The 12,394-nt window shown below is 44.5% G+C and overlaps 1 protein-coding gene across 1 annotated transcript in view; it reads left to right on the top strand.

Annotated features, from left to right (window-relative positions):
- LOC141174072 (uncharacterized) overlaps positions 1 to 12,394 on the top strand; it is a 369,120-nt gene that overhangs the window by 167,956 nt on the left and 188,770 nt on the right. The window contains exons 10-14 of the mRNA XM_073658713.1: positions 6,701 to 6,811; positions 6,899 to 7,078; positions 10,900 to 11,139; positions 11,252 to 11,408; positions 12,173 to 12,301. Coding sequence (XP_073514814.1) covers positions 6,701 to 6,811; positions 6,899 to 7,078; positions 10,900 to 11,139; positions 11,252 to 11,408; positions 12,173 to 12,301 — 817 coding nt within the window. The remainder of the gene's footprint in view (positions 1 to 6,700; positions 6,812 to 6,898; positions 7,079 to 10,899; positions 11,140 to 11,251; positions 11,409 to 12,172; positions 12,302 to 12,394) is intronic.

Raw genomic sequence — 12,394 nt, 5'->3', positions numbered from 1 at the left:
TAAGCTGGGCGGGTCTCAGAAAACTGTCCCAGAATATTGACAGTGTTTCCCTGCCTCTGCTGGATTGGATTTGCGTCTCTCTCACCTGTACGCCTTGGTTGGTCAACGAACTGTGACCTCTGCTGCTAGCGTGTTCAGATGGGAATTTTTTTAACAGTTCTGCAGCAAGGGCCTTCTGGTACTGCCCCATTTTTGTAGACCTCTCCACCTCAGGAATAAGAGAGTGAAAGTTCTCCTTGTAGCGGGGGTCTAAAAGTGTCACCAACCAGTAATGACTGTCACCCAACATTTTACATTTTGACAACGCGAGGGTCACGGTTAAGGCAGCGTAGCATAATGTCAGCCATGCGTGCCAGACTGGTAGCTGGCATAACTTCCGTGTCCTCACCAAGATGACGACTGACCATGCGTCTACAGCGCACGATCAAGCTTCTTTTGTTCCTCCTCCTCCTCTCCCTCATTGTCCCCCAATGCACATTGAGATGAGATTAGGCTGCGCTGTGTGTAATCGCCCATTACGGGTTCTTGATCCATCTCATCATACTCTGGCTGCAATGCCTCCTCTTTAATTCTCTGCAGAGAGCGTTGCAAAAGACAGACAAGTGGGATGCTGATGCTAATGATAGCGTCATCGCCACTCACCATCTTGGTGGACTCCTCAAAGTTTGTCAGGATGGTACATATGTCAGACATCCATGTTCACTCCTGAGGTCTTAAGTGTGGAGTCTGACCTGAATATCGATGGCTTGTTGCAGCTGGTACTCCACAACTGCTCTCTTCTGCTCACAAATCCTTTGCAATATGTGGAGGGTATAGTTCCAACGTGTGGGGACATCACACACCAGTCAGTGTGACGGAAGCTGCAAACGCTGCTGCAACACAGAAAGGGCGGCGGAAGAGGTAGCCAACTTGCGAAAATGAGCTGACAGGTGGCGTACTTTGCCGAGCAGATCTGGCAACTCGGGGTACGATTTAAGAAACCGCTGAACCACGAGGTTAAGCACATGAGCCAGGCATGGTACATGTGTTATCTCGCCTCGCCTCAGAGCCGCCACCAGGTTACGGCCATTGTCACACATGACCATGCCTGTATGTAGGTTCAGTGGTCTCAGTCACAGATCTGCCTGCTCTTTCACAGCTGTCCACAACTCACAAGCAGTGTGAGGTTTATCAACTAAGCTTATAAGCTTCAGCACAACCTGTTGCCGCGTGCCTGAGGCAGTACTGCAGTGCTTCCAGCTTGTAACTGATGTGGTGTGTTACACTAGCGCCCAGACTGACTGGTGTGAGCGTGATTAGTGATCCCACTGTATTATGAACTGAGGAGTGCCTGGAGGGGCGTAACTAAGTATCAACCCGATCCGACCAAGGTCGCACGGCGGCTCAGTCGACTCCATGAACCAAGGAGGAACCGAGCAGAGGGACCAGGTGCTACTCCAGGTCAGACCCTGGTCACAGCTGTTGACCCACACCGGGGAATGCAGGAACAGGCAGGTTAGATGGGCATACAGGCAGGTGAGTATTGGCAGGCACGGCTGGTATGCAGACAGGTGGATACTGGCAAGCACGGCTGTTATGCAGACAGGGGGGCACTGGCAAGCACGGCTGGTATGCAGACAGGTGGGCGCTGGCAAGCACGGCTGGTATGCAGACAGGTGGGTACTGGCAAGCACGGCTGGAGTGCAGACAGGGCGATACTGGCAAGCACGGCTGGAGTGCAGACAGGGACTTACTAGCAGGTTGGAGCGCAGGCTGGATAGGGTCAATTACAGACTGGGAGACAGGAACAGAGCTGCAGATGCGGTAGACAAGCAGAGTAAAGCGAAACCACTGGAGCGGAGGACAAGGCAGAGCAGAGAGGAACCGCCGGTGCGTTGAGCAAGCAGAGCGGAGCGAAAACCGCTGGTGCGGTGGGCAAGGCAGAGCAGAATGGAACCGCTGGAGCGGTGGACAAGGCAGAGCAGAGAGGAACTGCCGGAGTGGTGATCAAGGCAGAGCAGAGAGGAACCGTCGGAGCAGTGGACAAGGCAGAGCAGAGCAAAACCGCAGGTGCGGTGAACAAGGCAGAGCAGAACGAAACTGCAGGTGCAGTGGACAAGGCAGAGCAGAGTGAAACTGCAGGTGCGGTGGACAAGGCAGAGCAGAGCAAAACCGCTGGCGCGGTGAGCAAGGCAGAGCAGAGAGAAGCCGCCGGAGTGGTTGACAATTCAGAGCAGAGAGAAGCCACCGGAGCGGTGGGTAAGGCAGAGCATCGGGCTGCCCCTGGAGCGGTGGGCAAGTCAGAGCAGAGAGAAACCGCTGGCGTGGTGAGCAAGCAGAGCCGAACAGGGCTGAAGGTGCAGGCAGAGAGGACAGGGCTCTGTTCACATGGAACAGACTGGAAAATACAGGAAGATGGCTAGAACACAGGAGGAAGATACAGAGGAAGGGAAAAGGGACAAGCAGAATAAGATACACACAAGGTACTTACTATGAAGTAGCGAGTGGACACAAAACTCACAAACAGAAGTACAGAGACGAGTTGGAGTTAGGTGCATATTCAGATACTGCAGCAAAAGGGAAGGTACGGACATAGAGACAAACAGATAACAGGCTAGGATACTGTTCAGACAGGAACTGCTACTGCAAAAAGATACAAGAATGAGCCTGGGTATACAGCCCCAAGGGTGGCAGAAACAGACTAGAAGTCACAGGTAACAGGCCTGGGTATACAGCTCCCAGAGTGGCGGAAATAGACTAGAAGTCAGAGATACCAGGTATGGGTATGCAGCCCCCAGAGTGGCGGAAACAGACTAGAAGTCAGAGATAACGGGCCTGAGTATGCAGCCCCCAGGGTGGCAGAAACAGACAAGATACAGGACAGGACCTGTCAATTCAATTGCAAAGACAAACTGAGTGAAGGTGTTGCTCAGGCACCTCCTTCTGGGTGGAGGGGGTTTAAATATCCAGTGACTCACAGCAATAGGCTGGGGACACATTAGGAGCATGCCCACAGCAGCTATAAGAATCAGGAAGTAACCGGGCCGCCGCCATAAGCAATCAGACAAGAGACATGCACACAGCATGAACTGGAGCAAGGTTTGTAGGCTGGACTGATGGATAAGATTGCGCTCTTGCATAGTGGGAGGTGGTGCACTATGCAAGCACACCGCCAGGGATATTACAGTGTGATATCTGAGATGGGGGCTGAACATGAGGAGGAGGAGGAGGATGATGCGCAGGAGCTGTACACTGTGGCGGCAACTCTGACTGACATAGGGCCCGCAATCCTCGGTGTGGGGAGGATGTGTTCCGTCCCAAGGTCTGACTGGGTCCCGGCTTCCACTATGTTTACCCAGTGTGTTGTCAGGGAGATGTACCGTCCCTAGCCACAAGCACTTGTCCACGTGTCCGTTGTCCTGTGGACTCTCCCAGCAACTGCGTTGTTGAGGGCACGGCAGATGTTTTGGGACACGTGCTTGTGTAGTGCGGGTATGGCACACCGGGCAAAATAGTGTCGACTGGGGACCGAGTACTGAGGGACGGCCACTGCCATAAAGTTGCGGAAGGATTCCGTCTCCACCAGCCTAAAAGGCAGCATTTCCAACGCAACAGTCATGAAATGTCCGAATTTAGGACTGTGGCCTGTGGGGCGTTGGCTGCGAATTTGCACTTTCGTTCAAAGCTCTGGGATATGGACAATTGAACGCTGCGGTGGGACGTGGACGTGGACGTTGATGCTGTTTCTTGAGAGACTGCCGTAACAAGTGAAGACTGAGAGGTGGGGGCATCTTTGCATGCAGTATGGACAGGGGATTGCCTTGCACGCACAACAGGGGGTTCTATTACACGCACAACAGCGGAAGAAGCAGTGGTGACACCCGCTGACACTGGTTGTGGACCCTGGGGTTCGCCCCATAAAGTCGGGTGCTTTTCTGACATGTGCCTGATCATACTGGTGGTGGTCAGGCTGGTAGTTTTGTCACCCCTGCTGATGCTGGCATGGCAGGTGGTACAAATGGCCTTTTTGGGGTTATCAGCAGAGTCTTTAAAAAAATCCCACACTCTGGAAGACCTACTGGTTGTACTGGCAACATCCCTCGTGTTGGTGTTACGGGGAACTGTTGCCCGCCTTCTGTGTGCGGCCACCACACTGCTCCTTCCTGCCTGTTGGGGTACTCTGCCTCCCTCCCCCTGTGTGCTGCTGGCCTCGCTCTGTGTGTCCTCCTGCCATGTTGGGTCAGTAACTAGATAATCCACCACCTCCTCCTCTTCCACTTGCGCACCAAGATCCTCCTCCTCACTTCGTGGCAATTGTGTCTCGTCATCGTCCACCTCTTGTGACAAATTGCCACCGTCGACATCCTGTGGCCGTGGCTGCTCAAATATTTGGGCATCGCTACATGGGATCTCCTCTTCCACCACTTCAAGCGGAGCAGGCGAGGGGCCCAAATATGGAAATGGACCAGTGAGCAGCTTTTCAGAGTGTCCCAGTGTGGGATCAGTTGCTGTCTGACGACACTCGGCATGGTGGGAGGAAGGAGCATCAGGATGAGGAGGATTATGCAGTCGAGACTCACGACTACTAAAACTTAACTGTGTGGAAGACAGACCGGAGGTGGTGGTGCCCAGGTAACTGGAAGTATTATCTGCTATCCAATTAATAACCTGTTCACACTGATCAGTTCGCAATACTGGTGTTGTAGTGTGCTTCCCTAGTAATTCGGTCAAGAACTGGGAGCGAGAAGATGTGGCTGTTGGTTGTGGCACATTTTCACCTTGGCCTCGGCCCCATCCTCTACACGCACCATCGCCAGAACGTCCAGTTCCACATCCCTTGCCACGCACCTTGCTCATTGTAAATGATGTAAAATAGCTTACACTCGCACTATCAATGGAAAAAGGGTAATAAAAAGGAGATTAGAACCGTAGAAGAGGAAAACCACAGTTCTATTTCTCTGGCCTACACCAGACTGTTTTAAACAGATATATTGGTGTCTGACCAGTCAGGGAGACACTATTACAGGTTTTTTTACGGCAAAAAATGCCAAAAGCAGGATAATACAGAGATTTGACCCGTGGAACTGCAAAACCACAGTTGTATTTTTCTGGCCTACACCAGACTCTGCAAAACCACAGTTAAAGTTATGTGGCGTACACCAGACTCTTTTAACCAGATATATTGGTGTCTGACCAGTCAGGGAGACACTATTACAGTTTTTTTTTTTATGGCAAAAAATGCCAAAAACAGGATAATACTGAGATTTGACCCATGGAACTGCAAAACCACAGTTATAGTTATGTGGCGTACACCAGAATCTTTTAAACAGATATATTGGTGTCTGACCAGTCAGGGAGACACTATTACAGTTTTTTTTACGGCAACAAATGCCAAAAACAGGATAATTCAGAGATTTGACCCGTGGAACTGCAAAACCACAGTTGTATTTTTCTGGCCTACACCAGACTCTTTTAAACAGATATATTGGTGTCTGAACAGTCACAGACACACTCAATTTCTTTTTTTGGGGGGGGGGATACCAAAAGGTTAATAAGACGCGTATTTGTACAGTCTGACTGAGGAAAAAAAATACAGGAGTTAGATGAAAAAAATAATAATTTTTCCTGGCCCCTGAGACCGGGGTGATAAGTCTAGCAATTTGACCAACAGGAGCACACAGGACTGTAATGCAGTGTTTGCTGGTATAACCACTGCATCTCCTATACAGCCTGCCTGCCTGATATCTGGGATGGATATTAGTCCTGAGAAGGACTGTTTGTTTGATTTAGCAGGCTTTAGAGACCCTACACTACCTATTTTGCACTATATATCTCTCCCTAGCTCAGCAGCACCCTCTCTACACTGTCTGATCCTGAGCGACTGTGTCCAAGATGGCAGCGCCCAGTTTTAAATCGAGGTGACGCTGTGCGGCCAGCCAATCACTGTAATGCCCACAAGCAACATGGCTGCGGCATTACAGTGACTGGCTGGCAATCCCTGCATGTTCATTGGCTCTGTAAAGAGTGCCAAACGTGCAGGGCGGAGACCCGAGCTCCCGCACGAGTAACCCGGAAATGCTCCCGAGTAGTGAGATACTCGGGCGAGTAAGGAGCAGTGTCGAGCATGCTCGCTCAACACTAATAATTACCATCACCGTGCACCACACTGCTTCCTATATTGCGAGTGGTGGCTGTAAGCATGCCCCAGGACTTTGATTGACAGTTGTCTCTGCAGCACATTTGTGTAGAGTGAGCTGTCAATTAAAGTGCCAGGGCATATTTACAGCCTGTGAGTGGTGAAGCCACTGCACCCCATGACTGAAAGCCGACGGCTCCAGGGAAGATATGTTAATTTTCTCCCAGTCACCGCACTTTCAATATGGTAGCCCGGCAGCATTGTAATGCTATTTACCTGCCGATTAACCCTGTATCTGCAGGTAAATAGCATTTTCCAAGATTACAGGTTTCGTTTAAACATTACAAGAAAGCAACAAGACTGTATTCCTGGATCAGTTTACAAGGTCTCAGTATTTTTATTTCTTCTGGCCTGTGATATACACTTATTGCTTTTGAGGTTTGTTTTTTTCTCCATTTTAGTCCATATATGTCTAAGTCTATTTATGTATTTAGTCTATATGTATATTGAGTACTCATAATAATGATGTATTTTGTAAATACAAACATTTGTGCTTTTAATGCAATACTTTTTTTTCAACTCAAGGACCGTTGCTCACTAAATGACAGCAGCAGTACATTTCGGATTGTAACAGAAAATATTCCTTGTGGAACCACAGGAGCTACCTGCTCAAAGTCTATTAAAATGTTTCTTGGGGTCAGTAAACCAAACTATAGTATATAAATCAGACTATAAAATAATAACCTCCTTCATATACTTGTCTCTTTAATTTTCTCTTCATAGGGTTACGAGTTAATCCTGGTTGATGACCATCTGAATGTGGTCCACAAAGGCCCAGGTAACATTGTACCTTACAGGGTACGACTGATGGGTAGCTACTTGGTTGTTGAGACAAAAAGTGGTCTGGTATTGTTATGGGATAGGAAGACAAGCATCTTCATCAAAGTCACTAAAGAATTTAAGGTGAATCTTTGTTATGTGTTGAAAGTAACATATTTGTAGGGCGCAGACATAATTAACACACCAATAACATCATTGACAAAATCCACCCCATTATAAAAATAGCAGTGTGTCTTCCACAAAACTTATGTCTTTGTTTAGTAGGTTGGCAGAAACTTGAGCCAAAATTAATTGTAAATAGAATTCAAATTTAATGTCGTCCACTTGTTAATATCTCGTATTTAAAAACATAAAGAAATAAAGAAACTTGTGCTCAGAGAAGAGAAAAAAAAATCAAAACCATGAAAGCTTTATTAATGAGTAGCTTTCACATTTTTATGAGTAATAGCAGGTGTGGGCAATTCATTTCCCGAGAGGCCACATGAGAGGCCGAGGGCCGAGCCAATAGGCTGAAATTAATTCTGCTCAATATTAACATTAACATATTTATTATAATTATTATTTTATATGAATATTATCACTCAATATTGAGGATAATTAAGCATGCTGACATCACCCTATATACCATATGAGGCCACACATAGCCCCCTATATACAGTATGAGCCCTTACAAAGCCCCCTACCCCCATAGCCCCTATATACAGTAGGAGCACCCACATAGCCTCATATATACAGTATGAATCCCAACATAGCCTCCTATATTCAGTTTAAGCCCTCACATAGCCTCCTATATACAATATGAACTCTCACATAGTCCTCTATATACAATATGAGCACCACATAGCTTCCAATGTGCAGTATGAGCTGCCACATAGACTCCTCATATAGCCCCCGGTGTACAGTGTGATCCCACACGCAGCCTCCTATATACAGTATAAGCCCTCACATAGCCCCTTTATACAGTATGAGCCCCCACAAAGCATCTTATATAAATTATGAGCCCCCACATACTCCCCTATATACAGTAGGAGCCCCCACATAGCCTCCTATATACAGTATGAATCCCCATAAACCTCTTATATACAGTATGAGCCCCCACATAGCCTCCTATACACAGTATGAGTCCCCATAAAACTTCCTATATACATGCAAACATCCTATACATGTATACAAAAAAAACAAGAAAACATTCTTACCTAAATAAATTTACTCAAGTAAATGTAAGCCCACTTTACAGGCCAAACAGCTGTTAATTTGCAGAGGGAGATGCTTAATTAAATAATATAAAAAAAGCATAACATCTAAAAAATATGAATATTGATTAAGACACAGACAAAATGTAATTTGTGTTATTCATGCTATAGACATGCCCCAAGTATTTATTAAACAAAATCTGGCTGTAAGTTTTTGCTATGTAATCTGAGGGCAGCATGATATAGGGGCAGAGAGTCTAATTGCACTGATGTGTCACTTACTAGGCTGTGTTTTGCTTTTTCAATAAAATTTGTGTTTTATCAGCAAGAGATTATTACTACAGGACTAGGTGTTTCGTTCCTCCTGGTCCTACCACACCCCCACTACTGATTAGCAGCTTTCTATCAATATACAGTGCACTCAGAAAGCTGCCAATCAGTGGTGTGGGTGGGGTTATAAAGCTCAGCATTCAGAGCTCAGCTAGATCTGCAACACTAGTTCTATCACAATTGGTGCTCACACTAAAGTAAGTTATGCATTGCTGGAATCAAAGTCTTTGTCCCAATACCATACTGTAGTCAGATTACATAGCAAAAACCTGCTGACAGACTCCCGTTGAGGACTTCAATTTCTCACAATAAAATTCAATGTACTATTGTTACATGACAGCAGAACCCTTAACAGATTGCAATTCATATCACAATTACTGGGTGGTCACATAGAGACACATGGCACAAATATCTCCACAGTATTGGGAAATCATGTTTTTTTTTTTTAAAGATAGCCATCCTATTCAAAACATTTTGAGATATGTTAAAAGAAAAGGTGAGGAAAGATTTATCTGTATATAAAATATGCAATACTGATTGCCAGTATATTCTTTTGAAGATTTTAGTAAATGTTTGACTTATTTAGGACATGGAGTATCACTCCAAGCGGCTAGTTATACTGCGCTATGTATATGAAAAGCTTGAGATTGATGACAAATAGCTATCCGTCTTCCTGATGGGTCTTGTAAAGACTCAAGAATCATGCACACGACTGTATTACAGATCCATGGGGTATGGATCTTTACCTCAACCTGCATTCAGTCTTGTACAGTGGCACTTAGAGTTCTGTAAGAATCTGAAATGAAATATAACATTTGGATATATTGTTATTCGCCAAGACCAATATTTCTTCATATTACCAGTTCATCATTATGCTGAGGCAGTTGTATGGAGTGGGTTTTGTTATACAGCCAACATCTTCCTCTAACTGGATCAAATTAAGCTAGCTCCAGTTGCTGCTGTATAACCGTTTAGATGCTGATTTCAGTTACAGACAGCAACATTTAAACAGTGTGATTCCATTAAGGGCTTCTTGGCACCCATGATCCCCCCGCAGTGCAACAGCTGGGAGCCAATTTGTTAAAGCATCAGTCGGGAGTATGCTGAAAGCCCCATGCTTATCATGTTCTTACTTCTATGAAGTCAAACTTATTGCTGGGTGTTATGGCCTCACCTGGTGAGGTGGATTGTCTAAGCCAAGGTCAGTATGAACTGTATGGAGAAAAGGCACTTGAACAGTGGGCATGATTTTCCAGATGGCATATCGAAACTCCAGGGCAGCAGGCAGATGAGCTGAGCATGAAACACCAAAAGAAAGAGCCAAGAGTGTAGACATACACAAGAACTGAATATGTATAGTCAGTGCAGGGTTTGCAGGCCTGTTGTAGAGTGAACTTCCCAAGAGGAGAGTTTGTTATACTTACAACAGACAAAGGGTTAATTAGCAAACAAATGGATAGTTGCTGGCAGCAGTGATGAATAGGCAAACTAATTTGAAAAAATATACAGCAGTATATGTAATGTGAACAAGTCCAGAGAGGGGTTTGTTATGCTAACAGCAGACAAAGGGTTTGTGGCAGGTCTGAGCCAGCAAATAAATGCAGATTGAAGAAACAAACAGGAGTTGCTGAGATGATTGCCAGCTGAGAGGAATGATGAGGCAAACTCCCAAGCACATGGTAACTGAAACCAGAGTTTACCTAATACTTAGATCCTTGGGTGTTTGAGTCAGGCTTAAAAAGCCTTGGATATTGATCACAGCAAAGGAAAGCAGCCATTGGAGAAGAGAAGGGAGCAGGGGCCAGTGCTGAAGACAGGACAGGTGCAAAACATTGGGCTTCAAAAGAGAGTTTTTTCTTCTTCACAATACACTGCAACACCACAATGAAAGAAAATAAGCGATCAAACAATTTCAGTTTCATGTCCCTTATGAGGCTTAAAATTAAAATATAAAGTAAACAAATTAAATAACTAAAAAACTCTAAAAATTTTAATTTCTTCTTTGCCCAAGTTAAAAATAAAAACAATAAAAACACATTTTCAGTCTTGCTGTATCCATAAAAGTCAAAATCAAAATATAAAATGTTTTAATCCATACAGTAAAATATAAAATTACTTAACCAATATTGTAAATGCATATTTTTCGGATTTTCTGATTTTTTTGTCACTGCAAAAACTACAGCTCACCATGGACAAGCCCTCATACAGTTTCTTGAATGGAAATGTGAAAAAAATTAATGGGTATCAGAAAATGGCGATACAAAATAGATTTATATTTTTCACAAAGTTCAGACTTTTTTAAGCCACCAAAATAATAAAAAGCTATACAAGTTTGGTATTGATATGATTGTACTGACCTGGAGTTATATGTTGCCAGTTAGCTGGAACAAAATCTGTTAATGTGTTTTTCATATTTCTTAGGGGCAACTTTGTGGACTATGCGGAAACTATGATGGAAATGCAAACAATGATTTTACAACTCGCAACAATGCTATTGTTGGAAATGTAGTAGAGTTTGGAAACAGTTGGAAGCAAGCCCTAACCTGTCCTGATGCCCAAACCCACAGGGATCCTTGTTCATTGAACCCATATAGAATGTCATGGGCACAGAAACAGTGCAGTATCATAAACAGTGAAGTCTTCTCAGCTTGTCATGCAGTTGTATGTATAATAAATTTTTAAAAAACTAGTATTCTTCTACCATATACCATTGAATATGAAAAACAGTTGGCTATGTTCAAGTTAGTTTATTAATTTTTTTTTGTAATTTTAGGTTGACTCCATGAGGTACAATGTTGCATGTGTGACTGATTCATGTGCTTGTAATACTGGTGGAGATTGTGAGTGTTTCTGTACCGCAGTTGCTGCCTACGCACAGGCTTGTGGAGAATACGGAATATGCATCTCCTGGAGAACTCCATTTATCTGCCGTAAGCAAATCATATATATTTTTATGCCAATTTAGCTTATTTTTGGAGATGAGCGGATCCGGCAAAATTCAAATTCGCTTCTTTGTGCATTTTTTCCTGGGAAATTCGATTTGTGGAGAAGTTGTTCTCTGCAAATTTAATGTCCCTTATCCTGCTCTGGGGTCCCACCAGACCCACAGAATAATGAACATAATATCTTAAAAAAGAAAAAAAACATAGCTCACCTCATTGGTCCCTTGACTTATCACCATCACCCGTCTGGACTTCATTCCATCTTTTGATCTCCCTCCGCTCATGCTGGATTCTCCGGGCGTATCACATTCCGTCACCAATTCTGGCACTTCTGACTTTCATGGGGTGCTGTGATGGTGTGACTTCCTGTGAGCACATTCTGAACCATCTCGGGAATATCAGTAGCGGGGAATGAGAAGATCCAACGAAGACTGGACAGGTGGCAGTGAGTAGCAAAGGGGCCGGGGAGGTGAACTCTGAAGTGAGTATAAGATTTTTTTATTTTTTTTTAACATTTTGATGGCCCCTTATGGTTTAGAAAAATGTTGGCCAGTTTTCTGAACCCATGTGGAAGTGCATTGCAAAAAAAGACGTATTTTGATGAATGCAGATTTTTGTAAAATTTGAGTTGAATTCAATTCCACTCAAATGTATTCCCTCATCGCTACTTACTATTTAAACCAGTCTCCTGACAAAACCTTCAATTTCCAGATAATCTTTACAGTAAATGCTTCTTTTATCTTTATAAACAGCTCTCTTCTGTGACTACTACAATGAAGAAAATGGTTGCGAGTGGCACTATAAAGCTTGTGGTGTTCCCTGCATGAAAACCTGTAGAAATCCAAATGGAACATGCAGTTATCACATAAGAGGCCTAGAAGGTAAATGTACTGTGACCCTGTTGATAGATGTATTTTTAACTAGTGAAACTTACCATACCTTTCCATGGTGATATTGGGAAAAATAAAAGTATA

Source organism: Phyllobates terribilis, unplaced genomic scaffold (genome assembly GCF_046119375.1).
Source record: "Phyllobates terribilis strain yellow unplaced genomic scaffold, ASM4611937v1 Scaffold_13__5_contigs__length_258822181, whole genome shotgun sequence".
NCBI lineage: Eukaryota > Metazoa > Chordata > Amphibia > Anura > Dendrobatidae > Phyllobates > Phyllobates terribilis.
Note: the sequence above shows the minus strand (reverse complement) of the source record. Positions and strands in the feature narration are given on the sequence as shown.